At 54.5% G+C, this 15,537-nt stretch overlaps 1 protein-coding gene across 4 annotated transcripts in view; it reads left to right on the top strand.

The window, feature by feature from the left end:
• LRP5 (LDL receptor related protein 5) overlaps nucleotides 1–15,537 on the top strand; it is a 110,765-nt gene that overhangs the window by 63,178 nt on the left and 32,050 nt on the right. For all 4 annotated transcript variants that reach the window (XM_082342845.1, XM_082342844.1, XM_082342846.1 and 1 more), the window contains exons 8-11: nucleotides 8,010–8,226; nucleotides 10,019–10,308; nucleotides 12,641–12,867; nucleotides 14,118–14,302. In XM_082342845.1, the coding sequence (XP_082198971.1) occupies nucleotides 8,010–8,226; nucleotides 10,019–10,308; nucleotides 12,641–12,867; nucleotides 14,118–14,302 (919 nt within the window). The remainder of the gene's footprint in view (nucleotides 1–8,009; nucleotides 8,227–10,018; nucleotides 10,309–12,640; nucleotides 12,868–14,117; nucleotides 14,303–15,537) is intronic.

The raw sequence follows: 15,537 nt of genomic DNA, 5'->3' as shown, positions 1-15,537 counted from the left end.
TACCTAGGAGTGGAATTGCTCGGGCATATACTAGGTTTATCTTTAACTTAGCGAGGAACTGTCAGGCTGTCTTCCACAGTCTGCACCATTTTACATTCTCACTAGCAGTGTGCGAGTGTTCTGATGTCAACATATCCTCACTGACACTTGTAAAATTTTCCTGTTATTATGGCCATCCCCACGGGTGTGCTGTGGTGTCTGGTGGTTTTGATTTGCATTTCCCTGATGACGAGTGATGTTGAGCATCCTTCCATGTGCCTGTCCCACAATAGTATTTTGAGGTATGTGGCATCGTCCCCGTGTGTGGATGAGGCACTGAGGCCCAGGGGGCAGTAACCTGCTCAGGGTCATGCAGCAAGTAGGTGCTTTTTGATTTTCTGCTTTCAGAGTCAATCCACAGACAGACCCCGAAGCATTAGGCTACTGTACGCAATATAAACGTTATCTGCCGTGGTTATGGACAGTAGGATGGACCGAAGTTAGGAGCGGACAGGTGGGGAAGGGAGGAGCAGGTTAGAGCTTCAAGGGTAACCAGCAGAGGCCCTAAACTGCTGACATCATGGTAGCAGGAGGATGGGGGAGGGGCGTGGCATAAGTGACAAAGTTATGGCCGGCAGAGTACGCGGTGGCTGATACGGACAAACCGGGAACATGCGCCACAAGCGTTATCACCTGTTGATTTGGAGCTAATCACCAGGAGACCCCAAGAGAGACAGAAGAATTGGAAGTGTTTGGGATTCTTTAATCCAACAAACTTGGGAAATGTGCGGCGACTTAACCTGCTTCACTTCTCTCTTTGGAGCCTTTAATACACTTCAATAAGCAGACCTCCCACGGGGGACTAAACTGCATAAGTGTTCTCAAACTACACGATCTACGGTCCCCTTTCTTTCCCTGCTGTGGCTCTGGTGGCACACACTTTGGGAATGCTGACCTAGGCCGCCTGCCCACACGTCCAGAGCTGACCCCAGCTTCGGGGTTAGTGCTGGACTCACCCTCCGCCCCTGCCCCAGGGAAGCCACTGACATGGACGGACATAGAGGTGGTTCTCCGTGTGAACTCCAAGGGTGGGAAGTGCCCCGATGAATCGTAGGCGCATTCAGGTCATGGCAGCTTCTTGGAGTCGAGCCCGGAGCCCAGGGCAGACCCTTCTGGCATTTTTTTCAGGGGTGAAATGCCCCAGGGTGAGCTTCTTGGAGGTGGCCTGAGCAAGCCTGGGGACTTGCCCATGTGTTCCTGCTGTGGACACCCTCCCCCCACTCTCGGGCCTCAGGGTTTGCTGCTGAACACCCAGTGGGCGTCAGCTCTGCTCCAGGTGCTGGGTCACCTTGGTAAATACGCCCAGCAGATGCTCCTCTGGTACATGTTACGTGAACCTTGGAATCACGCCACCAGCCCAGGTGCAGAAGCCCCTGCTGGGGTCACGGCGGATTCCGAGGGCTTCGGGGGGAACAGCCGAGAGCGAGGGGCCGTGTCTCCTTTCCTGAGGACGCAGTCGGACTCCAGGCGGGGGGGACGGTCAGGGGAGGACTCTTCCAGGTCAGCACAGCGACGGGACACGCTTCCAGCAGTGGTCACGTCTCTAAGACGTTATGCCCGACACAGATACTAAGGAGCCTGGGCGTGTTTCTTGGGCATATCTTGCCGGGTTGCCTTGGATGGGAGAAGGGATTCCGTTCCGCGTGGTCGTGCGCGTGGCCTGGCTCCGAGCGCAGGCGCCGGCAGAAAGGAGCTCCATGCGGTGTCGACCGGCTTCCCTTTGAAGAGGCATCAGTCAGATTCCCGCTCCGCCCGCCCGTCCCGAAAAGGACTTCCCAGGGCAGCTGTGGCTGAGCCCCCGACGAGCTGGGAGGAGAACAAAGGTCTGGAGGCCGAGTCCACAAAGTGGGGATTCCTCTGGACGGTGGTCCTGGCACATAGATGGATTTGTGGAACGGAGTCGAGACTGCGGGCAGGGCCGCGCCGCCCTCCAGCTGGGCCTCCTGCCGCCTTGCCTGTGACGGCATCCTGGACAGCGGGTTCAGGCCAGCCTCGGGTCGGCAGCCCCTCGGGGGATTAGCGCGGGGTGGCTCCCCGTCTGGGGGGTGGGGGTGGGCTCGGGGCTGGCTCACTCTGGGAGGCAGCCCTGAGGTCCCCTCCCCATCCTCAGGGACCAGGGATGGACCCCAGGGCAGTCCCGACATGCGCAGGTTGGAGCCGTGTGGGGTGGACATGGGTGCAGCCCCCGCCTCTTTCCGCATCCCCACAGCTGCCTCTGCTCCCTGCTTTCCCACCCTCTTGGGCTGGGGGTTCCCTGGGACGCCTCCTTAACCCACTTCCTGAGTCTAGAGCCCTTGGGGTTGGAGGTTCCTGCCCACAGGTGCTCAGCCTTTCCCGTGGCTCCAGCCGCATCCTCAGGACCCGGCCTCTCACCCTTTGCTTGCATGTTTCCCCCTCCCCTTCCCTGCCCAGCTAGGCTCCCAACCCAAGAGCCGGTCCTCTCCTCCTCCGACCTGCCACAGCTCTTCGGCCTTGTGCCATAAGATTCAACTTTATTGGTAAAAGTAACTCGGACTCACTGTCTCCCTCTTCTGTCTCTAACTGATGGCCCCTCGGGCCCTGCACTTCCCTCCTCTCCCTCTGACCATGCTTCTTGGCAGGTGCCGGGCCCGTGACAGCCCAGCGTGGGTCCTCTCCCAAGCAGATTCTTCCATCCAGAGCTCTTTCCCGAGCCCACGTGCCCAGCTGCCCCCGGCCCTCTCCCTCGGAAGCCTGAGCCGCCTCCCGCCACATGCCGTGGTCTCACGTATGGGGGCAGCTCACCTCCTCCACGCACTTGGCCACACGGTGTAGGGTCTTCCTTTCCAAAACAGCAACATCCTGGTTCCTCCCTGGAGGCTGCCTCTCCCAGCCAGAAGCTGTAAGGCCTTCCAGATCTGTCCAGGGCTTGTGCTCTCACTTAGCTATGGAATCATCATTATCACCATCTTTTCACTTGTTCGTGAGCGGCCATGTCTCCCAAAGCAGGTGGGAGCTCTCTGAGCTTGAATTGGGGTCTCTGTGCTGATCCCCTGGCAGGGAGTCAGGACACACCGGGTCTGCATCAGAAGCGACCTCTCCCTCTTAGTCCTTCCCCCACTCTCTCTGTCCCCCACTTCCCCTCACCGGCCCGTCCCTACATCCTCCTTTCCCACAGCTGCCTGTCGGATCATCCCTGAGCGGACCTCCTGTCCTGTCATAGCTCGCGCTGCCTCTTTCCCCCAACCCCCTCCGCGCCCCTGGGCGAGCATCTGTTCATCCTGCAGCATTCACTGAATGTCACCTCGTGCTGGAAAAGCAACACAGGACAGACCCATGCCCTGGTGGGGTCAGTGTTCTAGAAGGGGAGATGTAGACAGCAGTGACCGGGACAACCACAGCCCGTCGGAGGTGGTCAGCATTCTTGAGGGATGCCGAGCAGAGAGGATGAGGGCCCGGGGGGCAGGGGGTGCGGGTCGTTCAAGCTCCCCGACAGCACCCTGGCTGCTTCTCCAGCCACCTTGGTCCTGAAGCCCTGCCCTTTCCTCTCACTGACTTGTGTATATCCTGTCTATTTCCTTCTGTTTCTAGAGTAGAGGGAGGAATGGTGCCCATTATTAATCCTGAAATAGGCAAAGCGTTTAAACACCCTTGCGCTCACACAGTGATCAGGCAGGTCCCTGGATGGCGGTTTTAGCCATTACTGAGTAAGAGCCAGGTCGGGCCTTGCCCTCTGTGGACTTGAGCTGTCTTTCTAAAGCTTCCTGCCCAGCTGTTTCCCCGACCCGAGGATGGAAGAAGCAGAAGTTTCGCAGGTCGACCCATAGTCCGGGCTGTTTGGCCCGTCTCTGGGGCAGGAAGTGTCTCCTGTGTGTGGCTTGCCTTGTACTCGCTGGAGGCCCCGGGGGTCACCTGGGCCCTCTGCAGCCCCCCGATGTCTTACTCGGCCAGGACCATGGGGAGCTTGTGTCCCTTGCAGCTGACATCTGCTGGTGGCCGTGTGCTGTCAGGGTAGGCATTCGTGGGGAGTACCCGGTGGGGAGGGACACACCCGGTGGAGCAGGCGGGCCAAGGATGAATCACAGCCTGAGAAGTTAAAAATACATCCGTCCCCCTGTTCCTGACAGTTCCTGAGTCGATGGAGGTGACTTCCAGCACGAACAGAATAAACACTCATTGCAGGAGTGACAGATTGGCTGTGTGTCCGGGTCCATGAGCCCTGGGGAAGAAGGGTGCAGGGCTTCCGGGCAACGGGGCCACAAGCTGTGTGGGTGTGTAAGATCTTTTTTGTTACGTGAAACAAAATAACCAGAGCAGTTTTTTTTTTTTTTTTTTTTAAAGAGGCAATTTTTTTAAAAAAATACAATTTAATTCTATTTTAATTGATAGGAAATCACCTCCAAGTTTATGTAAATCTTTCAAATTCCTAGTACATTTATTTTTATTTATTTATTTATTTTTGGCTGTGTTGGGTCTTCGTTTCTGTGCGAGGGCTTTCTCCAGTTGTGGCAAGCGGGGGCCACTCTTCATCGCGGTGCGCAGGCCTCTCACTATCACGGCCTCTCTTGTTGCGGAGCACAGGCTCCAGACGCGCAGGCTCAGTAATTGTGGCTCACGGGCCTAGCTGCTCCGCGGCATGTGGGATCTTCCCAGACCAGGGCTCGAACCCATGTCCCCTGCATTGGCAGGCAGATTCTCAACCACTGCGCCACCAGGGAAGCCCACCAGAGCAGTTTTAATTTGGGGCTTTGTGTCTGAGTATAATTGTTCCATCAGAGAGCAGAACTCCTTTTTTCTTTAAACGTGTGCTTTCAAAGGGTTGGTCTTGGGCTCGCACCTCTTTGCATGGCCAAGTCATTGGAAACAGAGGATTCAGTGTAAGGAAACTGCACCTCAGGTGACTTTTTGGGGTCTACTGTTTTGTGGGTGGCCGTGCAGACCCCGTAGCTGTGGGTTCTGCCTCCTGGAGTACAGCTGAGGGTGGGCTTCTCTGGGGTCTGCCCACCCTTCTGCGTGTCACGCAGCTGTTGATCTGCGGGTCGTGTAACGAGCTGGCCAGGGGATGGATGTGTGCTCTGCTCGCCCTGCCTCTCCCCGACTCCAGACCTGGGCTTGGTGGGTGGAGCCAGCCGAGCACAGGAGGGCGGAGGCCGAAAGGTCGGCGAGCAAGGCTGGCTGACACTCGGGCGCCTTCGGCATCTGGCTTGACCGTTTTGACATAACTTCCTGGAGGCATCTGGTTTCCTCTCCTGAAAATCAAGGGCAGGAGAACTTCTTGAGCAGCGGTTGAAACCTATGGACCGGAGGCCAGAATGTCTATTTTTGTGCCACTTTCAAACGCACGGTGGTTTTTACACTTTTTTTTTTTTTTTTTTTTTTGCGGAACTGCGCAGCATGTGGGATCTTAGTTCCCTGACCAGGGACTGAACCCAGGCCCTCGGCAGTGAAAGCGTGGAGTCCACAGTTCCTACTTGTCTGCTCCAGGATTTGGGAAAGGCCTGGTCCAGCAGAGTTACTTTTACAGATGTGTTGGATTTGGTCAAGGTGTGTTGAAAGCTGCCGTAAAAAGGCTGCTTTGGGATCATTTATTTTCTCAACTGTTAAGAGTCTTGATGTCCTTCCAAGCTGGAGGGCCTGAGAGGTGTTTCATGGGGTCTGTAATCGTTCAAAGTGGGATGGGGTGAGGGAGGGGCTTCCGAGGCAGAGGGAGGCCCTGCCAGCCCAGAGCCAAAGTTCTGTCCTTGCGGAGGGTGCCGCCAGCCCGGCCCCGGGGGAGCAGCTCACGGCCTCCTCACTTTGTTCTGGGCGACCAGAGGGTGGGGCGGGGGGTGGGGGTGGGAGACAGAGGTGGGGGGAGGGATTGCTGCCGGCAGCGGCTGTCTCCCCGCTCCCCCGTCTGGCCCCGTGTCCTCTGCGGGCTCACTTTCGTCCCTCCTAAGCTGGGGAACATGTACTTCCTCCCCTCAGTCAATAGAACATGCACTTATTTATGTCTGGAATTGAGTTGTTAAAGGAAATAAAGAAAATATGAACATAGAGAAGGATGAGAAAAATCTCTTCAAGAGATGCTGTTGACATTTTGGTATATAAAAGGTGGGGTCTTTATCTTCCAGATGTGGGTGTTTTCTTCGTAGCGATCATGTCCTACATCTGCCATTCGGCCCGCCCCCGCCCCCGGCGCCCAGCCCTGGTTATTCTGTGTCAAGGAAGGAGCAGGGGTTTGAGCCCTGCCTCTTATGGGCTGTGTGTTCTTAGAGACGCTCTTTCTCTTGCTGTGCACCTCCTCGGCGGTAATCCCAGGCGAGACCCCTCCCCAGGTCTGACTTCTGTGCAAAGCGTGTGTTCATCGCCTTTATGTGCCTTCCTCTTGTGGGGCCGAAGCCGGAGCCAGCACCCTGGACCAGTTTGGAGCATGAATCCATCACCTGCCCTCTATGGCTAACCAGTGGGCCAGGCGTGGTGCCCAGAGCTCCGCACGGAGATCCTACAGCCCAAGGTCTACACTCCAGCTCACGGTACAGGACGTGGTCCCATCCGGTGTTCTCATCTGGGCTGCTCATTGGAGCCACCTGTGGGGAGCTGCTTTCAGGACTCATACCTGGCCTTCCAGTTTTGGTGTAATTGCCCCAGGTTGGGGCCCAGCCACTCACTGTTCTTTGGTTAAGTTCCCAGGGTGACTTTATTTATTTTTTAATATTTATTTATTTATTTGGCTGCACTGGGTCTTAGTTGCAACACGCGGAATCTTCGTGGCGGCATGCGGGATCTTTAGTTGTGGCTTGCGGGCTCTTAGTTGAGGCATGTGGGATATAGTTCCCTGACCAGGGATCAAACACCCAGGCCCCCTGCATTGGGAACGTGGAGTCTTAACTGCTCGACCACCAGGGAAGGCCCTCCAGGGTGCCTTTAGCTGCTACCCTCAGTTACAGGTGGAGAGGTTGAGGTCCATGTGGGATGCAGGGACTTGGCTGTGGGTCAGAGCTGGGGTGGGACCTCTGGCTGCAGGGCCCAGAGCTGCCTGCCACTCCTGGTTGAGCCAGCAGTTTTGTCCTGTGCTGTCCAACAACAGAGGACCAAAGTCTTTTCTGCTTAACACACACCCGATCTGTCTTGTGTTTGCCACCTGCAAAACTGAAGGTTTGTAGCCTTTCTGATGAGCTGGGAATATAATCTGGCTGCAGGAGGCCTGTTGAGACTTGCCTTTGATTCATCATGTCTCTTTCATCCTGGCTTGAGAGCCCGAGAGTTTGGATGTTACGTTTTTATCTTCTTTTTCGCATCAGCTCCTACAGGGTCACCTGTCATCACAACCACATCTTATCCTGTTTGTGTGTTTCAGTTGGTTAAAGCGTTTTTATGTTTGACAGTATTTTTCTCCTCTGTGGCATTTGTGGTTGATGCTTTTAATCAGTGCTGACTCTTCAAGGAAAAGATTTAGCTTTTACATCTCGGAGCAAACAGCCACTAGTGTGTCTGGTGTTGGAAAGCATCTTAGAGCTGTAGGCTCAGACTTAGAACCAGAAGCGTCCTCAAGTTCACCTGGTGTTGACCGAGCAAGAAGTTAGTCCACAGACAAGTGGGAGGCTTTGCCCAGGGCCTGCAGTACGTTAGCTGTCCAGCCTTTTGAAATTGAGCTCCGTGTCAAGGGTGTGAACTGGTGCCTCCCCGTTCTACATCTTGGCAGACATTACTAATCAATGAGCCCATCCTGGGCCGGAGACCCACACCTTGGTATTCCGGGCAGCCACTGCTAGTCGATCAGCAATGGCGAGAGAGAGGACACCTGTTTGTCTTGCCTGCCCCTCTCAGCCCAGCATCCACCCCCAGGTAGGGGAGGCAGTGGGGAAGAGCCGCTGAATGGCCGCATCACTGAAAACGTCACTCATCCAGCTGCCCCAGTGAGTCGTGGCTTTGTTAGGTGGCCTCGCCAGGTGCAGACGCTGCTGGGGCCCATCCTGTTCCAGGCAGTTCAGGCCCGACGCTGGTTCAGCCCTACGTCTGCCATCCTGCAGGTGATCAACATCGACGGGACAAAGAGGCGGACGCTCCTGGAGGACAAGCTCCCACACATTTTCGGGTTCACGCTGCTGGGGGACTTCATCTACTGGACCGACTGGCAGCGGCGCAGCATCGAGCGCGTGCACAAGGTCAAGGCGAGCCGGGACGTCATCATCGACCAGCTGCCCGACCTGATGGGGCTCAAGGCCGTGAATGTGGCCAAGGCCGTCGGTGAGTCGGGTCAGCCTCCAGCCATGGGTCAGCCATGTCACAGGCTCGTGGCTGCCCTTTTGGTCCACAGGCAGCCCAGTTGGAGGACAAAGCAGGGGGTGTAAGTGCCCGGCTGGGGCACCACTCTGGGGCTGGACAGCACAGGAGATGGTGAGAATATTGGTCCAGGACCAGTGGCATGGGGGTGGGGTATTGACCAGGCATGGTGACTGGGCACTGGTGGCAATAGTTGTTCTCACGATGGCTAACACTTGCAGAGCGCCTGCTGCGTGCCAGGCTGTGGCTAAGTGCCTTAGTGCCCAGAGCAGCCCTCTACGCGAATTACGATGTGGCCCTATTTGTGCTGGGGAGAGGGTGGCAAAGCCGTGTAGCTATTGGGTGGCCAAGCTCAGGACTCATGCCCGGGTCTGCCTCGACCTCCTGGCTGGGCTGGGCTGGAATCGTTGTCCAGTGTGACAGGCTGGACCCTCAAGCACACACCTTTTATCTGAAAGCCAGGATCTGCAGAAAGCTCCCTTAACACAAGGATTTGTCTCTTTATGAATATGATTCCCAGTGCAGGTCGACAGGCTACACTGGGGACAGTGGTGTCCAGCTGTGGTGGGAGGACAGATGGGGGGACGGGACTGTGGGCTCTGTGGCAGCAGGGACCCTGTCCCCAGCTGGGGCCCAGCACCTAGTACTGCACCTACACATCAGAGACACTCAGCAAGCCTTTGCTGGAGGGAGGGAGGGAGAAAGGACCAGAGAGGCCCCAGTGCTCGCCCTTAAGTCTAGTGGGTGAGACACCCCTTAGTTAGCTCTGCTGCCAGGCTGGTGACTACAGTTGAGGTGTTAGAGGGATGCCTGGCTTTAAAATATGAGGGAGGGCATTTGAGCTTGGAATTTAGGGAGCAGGTGGGGGTCAGGGTTTGCCCGGCAGAAGCGACAGCTGAGCACAGGCCTGGAGGTGAGGCCGTGGGCGGAGATCCTGGGGGGATCTAGTGCATCTTGGTCTCCGGGAGAGGCCTTTAGTCACAACCCGCACTCCTGAGACAAGGCGATGGAATCAGCACACTCAGTTTACCAGCCGCCTTTGAAAACACGTTTGTCATCCACTGTGGAACGTGAGGCCCACCGGTGAGTGAGTGTCTGAAAAACAAAAAATAAAACCCTAGAGATAAGAAAAATGATATATCCATTGGGTGTGATTTAAAGTTGAGAAATTGGACCCCTCCCTCCCTCTTTCTCTCTCTCTCATGTAGGGATTTACTGGGAAAGATGGGAGAGAGGATTCTTTTTCTAGCTGAAATACTTGACACTAAATTAAAGCCAATTTTAACAGCACTGCGGCAGATGAGTGAGACTAACGGCCTGGCCAAAAATACATGAATGCTAAGTACAGTCTGCTACAATAAGAAAGAGGCGCCTTGGGCCGTCCTGGGTGCATCTGAGTTCGAGGGCACCGAGAGTGCCGGGGACCAGGAGGAGGAACTGTCTGGGTGGTGTCTCGGGCTGCGGTCAGGTCAGCAGGCAGGGAGTCCAGGCCCGGCGGGGTGGGGGGAGCAGGGGGTGCGGTTGTCCCCAGGTCGCCATGAGGATGGAGGAGTCCAAGTGCGGGAATGCCCTGGGCCCAGAGCCAGCCGTTGTTACGTGCCCTCCCCATGCCTGGGGAGGCCCTGGGTTTCCATCCACCCACCTGCTGTCCCTGTGTGACGTCTGGCAGAAACGAAGCCTCGTACAACCGTGGAACCACTGCCCACCCCCTCTCTGCTGGGCCTCTGGCGTCTAGAGCCTGTGTCTTTCCGTCCAGGGACCAACCCGTGTGCGGACAGGAACGGGGGCTGCAGCCACCTGTGCTTCTTCACGCCCCGCGCCGCCAAGTGCGGCTGCCCCATCGGCCTGGAGCTGCTGAGTGACATGAAGACCTGCATCGTCCCCGAGGCCTTCCTCGTGTTCACCAGCCGGGCCGCCATCCACAGGATCTCCCTGGATACCAATAACAACGACGTGGCCATCCCACTCACGGGCGTCAAGGAGGCCTCTGCGCTGGACTTCGACGTGTCCAACCATCACATCTACTGGACTGACGTCAGCCTGAAGGTATGGCGGCTGGGCGTCCTCCCCGTGCACCTTTCCCGTGAATACCTACCCGGTGATGGTATCGCCTCAGAGGCTGAAAAAAGGTTTTCTTCCTTTTTTTAAAAAAAAAAAATTTATTTGGTTGTGTGGGGTCTTAGTTGCGGCAGGCGGGCGCCTCAGCTGCAGCTCACGGGCTCCCCAGTTGTGTCACATGGGCTCCTTAGTTGCGGCACGCGGGCTCCTTAGTTGTGGCATGGGAACTCCTAGTTGCAGCATGCATGTGGGATCTAGTTCCCCAACCAGGGATCGAACCTGGGCCCTCGGAGTCCCATCCACTGCGCCACCAGGGAAGTCCCTTGTTTTTTTAACGGTTTGTTAAAATTGAAGTTTAGTTGCTGTACAATGTAAGTTACAGGTGCACAATAGAGTGAGTCACAATTTTTAAAGGTTATACTCCATTTAGAGTTATTATAAAATACTGGCCACATTCCCTGTGTTGTACAATATATCCTTGTAGCTTATTTTATACCTAATAGTTTGTACCTCTTACTCTCCTACCATGATGTTGCCCCTCCCCCTTCCCTCTCCCCACTGGTAACCACTGTATCTGTGAATCTGCTTCTTTTTTGTTATATTTGCTAGTTTGTTGTATTTTTTAGGTTGCACATATAAGTGATATCGTACAGTATTTGTTTTTCTCTGTCTGAATTAGCATAATACCCTCCCAGTCCATCGATATTGTTGCAGATGGCAACATTTCATTCTTTTTCATGGCTGAGTAGTGTTCCCTTGTAGAAAAAGTTTTGGGTTTTTTTTTAAAGAACTATAGGGAATTCCCTGGCAGTCCAGTGGTTAGGACTGTGCACTTCCACTGCAGGGGGCACAGGTTCGATCCTTGGTCGGGGAACTAAGATCCCGCAAGCTACACAGTGCTGCCAAAAAAATAAATAAATTTAAAAAAATAAAAGAACTATAATATTTATTGTAACTCGATTCACACCAATAGAACATTAGTGAACCTGCGTTAATAAATAAGCACGAATGATTACAATGAGCAGGTCCAGTGGACACACCAGGTGGCCATTTCTAGAGTGATTGGGTGTCCGTGTATTTTTCGATTCACCCCATCCACTCCCTCATGAGTGCCCGCTTACTTAGCAAGCTCTTTCTTTGTTCCGGGTGCTAACATAAACATCCTGGATGAATACAGGAAAGCCTCTTTCATCTTCTAAAGCGGGGTTTGGCATACTGGTCTGTGGGCTGGCCTCCGTGTTTTGTCAATAAAGTTTTATTGGGTCACACTGGTGCCCATTTGCTCATGGATTGTCTGTACCTGCTTTTGTGCCACTAGGTTGTGACAGATCCAAATGTCCTGTGACACCTGAAATATTTACAGAAAAGGTCTGCTGACCCCTGTTCTAAAGCACTGGACAACTCAAACAGTTTAATCACCTGTCTTTTATTCTACTGTTGGTATTACATGGCTCTTAAAGATTTTTCTGATTTTAAAAGTCACAGGGTTCATTGTAGAAAGAGAGAAAAGTATATTATACAGAAAAGTATAAAGAAGAAAATAAAAACGCCCACATCCCCATCATCCCAAGTCAGCCATTGATGTCATTTTAGTGTATTTCCTTTGAGTTTTTGCCTATGTTAGTATTTCTCATAATCACAATCATATGCTTCGTAGAATTCTGTATCCTGGTTTTCTTCACATCACATTATAACAGGTATTTTATCAGCCTATTACAAACTCTTTAACATAATTCTTTAAATGTGTAAAATATTCCAGTGCACATATATTCCTTATCATACTTAACCGTTCCCTTATTTTAAATGTTCTTCCAGTTTTTTCCGACTCTAAATGATACCACAGTAACAAGCATCTCTGTGGGTAAAGCCTCTTTTGTGTTTTCATTCCTTTGGATAAAGTTTCAGGAGGAAGATTACTGGGTGAAAGGATACAGTGATTTTTTTTTTTTTTTAAGGTTACAACTATTTTGAAGGGTCGTGATACATATATATATATAATATAGCTTATATATAATTATATATTTTTTATAATTGTATACTATTAAATAAAATATTTTTACATATTTTTAAATGAAGTATATATTTTATGTATATAACCAAATTGTTTCTTCTAAAAAGGTTGTATTTTGCTGCTTTTCAAATGTTCCTTCAAAAACTCAAATGTTGGGAAAAAATTAAAATAAAATATAAAAGAAATAAAAAGAATAAAAACTCGAATGTTGGTGATTTGGTCCCAAATGTGATCAGTAGTTGCTCCAGGAGACATCTGCAAAAACTCTGGTTTCTAACCGGTGCCCCTTTCCTCCTCACCTGCTCCCAGACCATCAGCCGAGCCTTCATGAACGGGAGCTCCGTGGAGCACGTGATCGAGTTTGGCCTCGACTACCCAGAAGGCATGGCCGTCGACTGGATGGGCAAGAACCTCTATTGGGCGGACACCGGGACCAACAGGATCGAAGTGGCCCGGCTGGACGGGCAGTTCCGGCAGGTCCTTGTGTGGAGGGATCTGGACAACCCGAGGTCGCTGGCCCTGGACCCCACCAAAGGGTGAGGACCGTTTTTGTCCAGCAGGCATGTCCCCGTCACCTCTCTACATGAGCCAGTGCGTTGATGACCCGAGGCCGAGGCAGACGGCTGCCCACCTGGCACTCTGCGGTTAGAGCAGTAATGACCGCTACTAGCTTTGAGGTGGCCGGGGCCGGCGGGACCCTTGGAGGTCATCTGGTTCATTTCATAGTGGAGACACTGAGGCCCAGAGCACAAGGCAGGAAGGGAAGCCTCTGTATCAGGCACCGCATTGGGCGCTCCCAGGGGGGTCATCTCATCTGGGCATCCAGGGGCCCTGCAAGGGGTGGGTGATTTTACAGATGCAGAAACTGAGGCTCAGAGAAGCTCAGTGATTTACTGAAGGTCACGTAACTGGTTAGAGCAGGGCTGGGCCAGGAAGTCCCGTGCAGTCCTTTCTGGGCTCCTGTCCTGGGCTTCTCCCCTCCTGCTTCTTGCTGGCCACTTAGCGGTGGTTTAAAACCCACCTTGCAAGGCACATGCTTTTATGTGTCAGGCAGCCTGGGGGCCCTGCCCTGGGGCCGGAGGGGCCAGGGTGGAGTCCTCCTCTGCACTCAGGGCTCGAACCATAAAGCATTAGTGGCGTGTAGGGAGCACCCCAAACCCTGCATGCTGCGTGCTCTTCCAGGGAAGGGAAGATTTCGACAGAACAAAAAGAAAGGTCCAGGTTTTAGCGAAAGGACCAGTGAAACGTACACAGTTCTGGAATGGGAATTCCTTCCCCGGAGCCACTGCTGAAGAGTGACGAAGGAGGACCCGTTGGTGGAGACGGCAAAGCTGAGTTCGAATCCTGACCCTACGATGCCTGTTTGCCTCAGGGTCTTGTTTTCTACCTTCTTTGAGGAGAGGAGACTGTACGCCCCGATTTGCCCACGTTCTTCCTGCCCGTCCCGGTCACCCTGGCATCCTGTCCGGCTTAGTTAGCGTTTGTCCCTGACACAGGTGTCCCAGGCTGGATGTCCTGTTGCACGGTCACCCCGTCTGTGCACCCGAATGAGAGTATCAGGGCTTAGCTTGCAGGGGGGCTGCTGTGGGACCCCGGGAGGCAGGATGTAGCTCCGTGACTGCTCCCAGAGGGACGGTGGGGTAGAGGGGGCTCCGAGGGTCTCGCCCCTTCCCTGCTTCCTGCAGGGGTGCCATCGGCACAGCCGAGGAGATGGCGGCAGGTGTGCTCCCTGCCCTGCCGTGAGGGTGGCCGTGCCTGAGCCCCGCCCTGCTCCCATGTCTTCCAGCTACATCTACTGGACCGAGTGGGGCGGCAAGCCCAGGATCGTGCGGGCCTTCATGGACGGGACCAACTGCATGACGCTGGTGGACAAGGTGGGCCGGGCCAACGACCTCACCATTGACTACGCCGACCAGCGTCTCTACTGGACGGACCTGGACACCAACATGATTGAGTCGTCCAACATGCTGGGTGAGGGCCGGTGGGCCCTGCCGCGAGGGGGCGTCCCTGCCCCGGGCGTTGGCCGCGCTCAGCCCCCATGGCGCTGTGCCCTTGGGCCCGTGAGGCCCAAGCCCCACAGGAGGTGCGGCCACGCCCCGGGTGCTGACCCAGCCTTGCCCCCTCCTGAGGGTTGTCCCTTTCCGCCCCTGGTGCTGTTGCTGTAGATGTGTCAATAGAGACCCCAGTGACAGCTGTTTCCTACACACCAGCTGAGAGCCGGGTCCCAGCCAGCCCCGTGCCAGGATTCTAATTTGACCCTGCACCACATAGCGTAGGTTTTCGTTGATGGCGAAACTGAGGCCCAGGGAGGTCGTGGGACTTGTGTAAGGTCACAGAGTGCCACTCAGCCCCCAGGGCCACGTGCTACAGCTCCATCTGACCCTGAATACCTACTGGGTGCTAAGCATTGTTCTGGGACCACGCAACACCTGGGATTAGGTTAAAAACAGAAACAAAAAACCCTCGCTCCAAGCCACCCAGCAGTGAGGGCAGGATTTGAGCCTAGAAATCAGGTGACTCTGGACTTCTTGCGGGGTGGGGGGAGGTGGTTATATTAGCTCTCCTGGGTGATACCACATGATGGGGCTGCCCTGTGCAACCGAGAGAATTTGGCTTCCTTCCTAATCGCTGCTGCTGCCGCCACCTGTGGTGGGTGTGGTTGTGCCCATTTTACAGATGAGGAAACTGAGGCATAGGTGGGTTGAACGGCTTGTCCCCAGGTACTGTGTGAGCAGAGCCAGGGCTAGAAGCCCAGTGGCCTGGTTTCTGCTTGCGGCGGGCTGCACCCCCCCTGCATGCTGACTGTCCTGGTGTATGAGGCCAAGAGCAAGGCTTGAATGTGTCTTTGAGACCGCCACCCCCAGCCCCACAGGGAATTACAGGAGGCTGGTGCCAGGTGGGAAACCAGTCACAGCACAGCTGTGGTTGCCCGAAATAATTAAGCTCCCTGATTACCCCAGAGTAAAGACACACTCGGAGGAAAAGCAGCGAAAGCCCTGGAAACCCCCTTGACTCTGCAGGTTGAGGGTGGTCGTGTGCGTCCAGCCAGGCTGTTTTCGGCCATATTCCCACTGAATGGCGTAGACGTGTAGGGAGCACTTGGTTAATAACAGGGGAGGCCCCGGGCAAGGGGAGGGTGGGAATGTCGCCTGGCGTGGCGAGAGTGGGCGTGGGGCGTGAACCTGGGGACTCACCATCCTGGTTGC

The sequence above is a fragment of the Balaenoptera borealis genome (genome assembly GCF_965194805.1).
Source record: "Balaenoptera borealis genome assembly, chromosome: 11".
Taxonomy (NCBI): Eukaryota; Metazoa; Chordata; class Mammalia; order Artiodactyla; family Balaenopteridae; genus Balaenoptera; species Balaenoptera borealis.
Note: the sequence above shows the minus strand (reverse complement) of the source record. Positions and strands in the feature narration are given on the sequence as shown.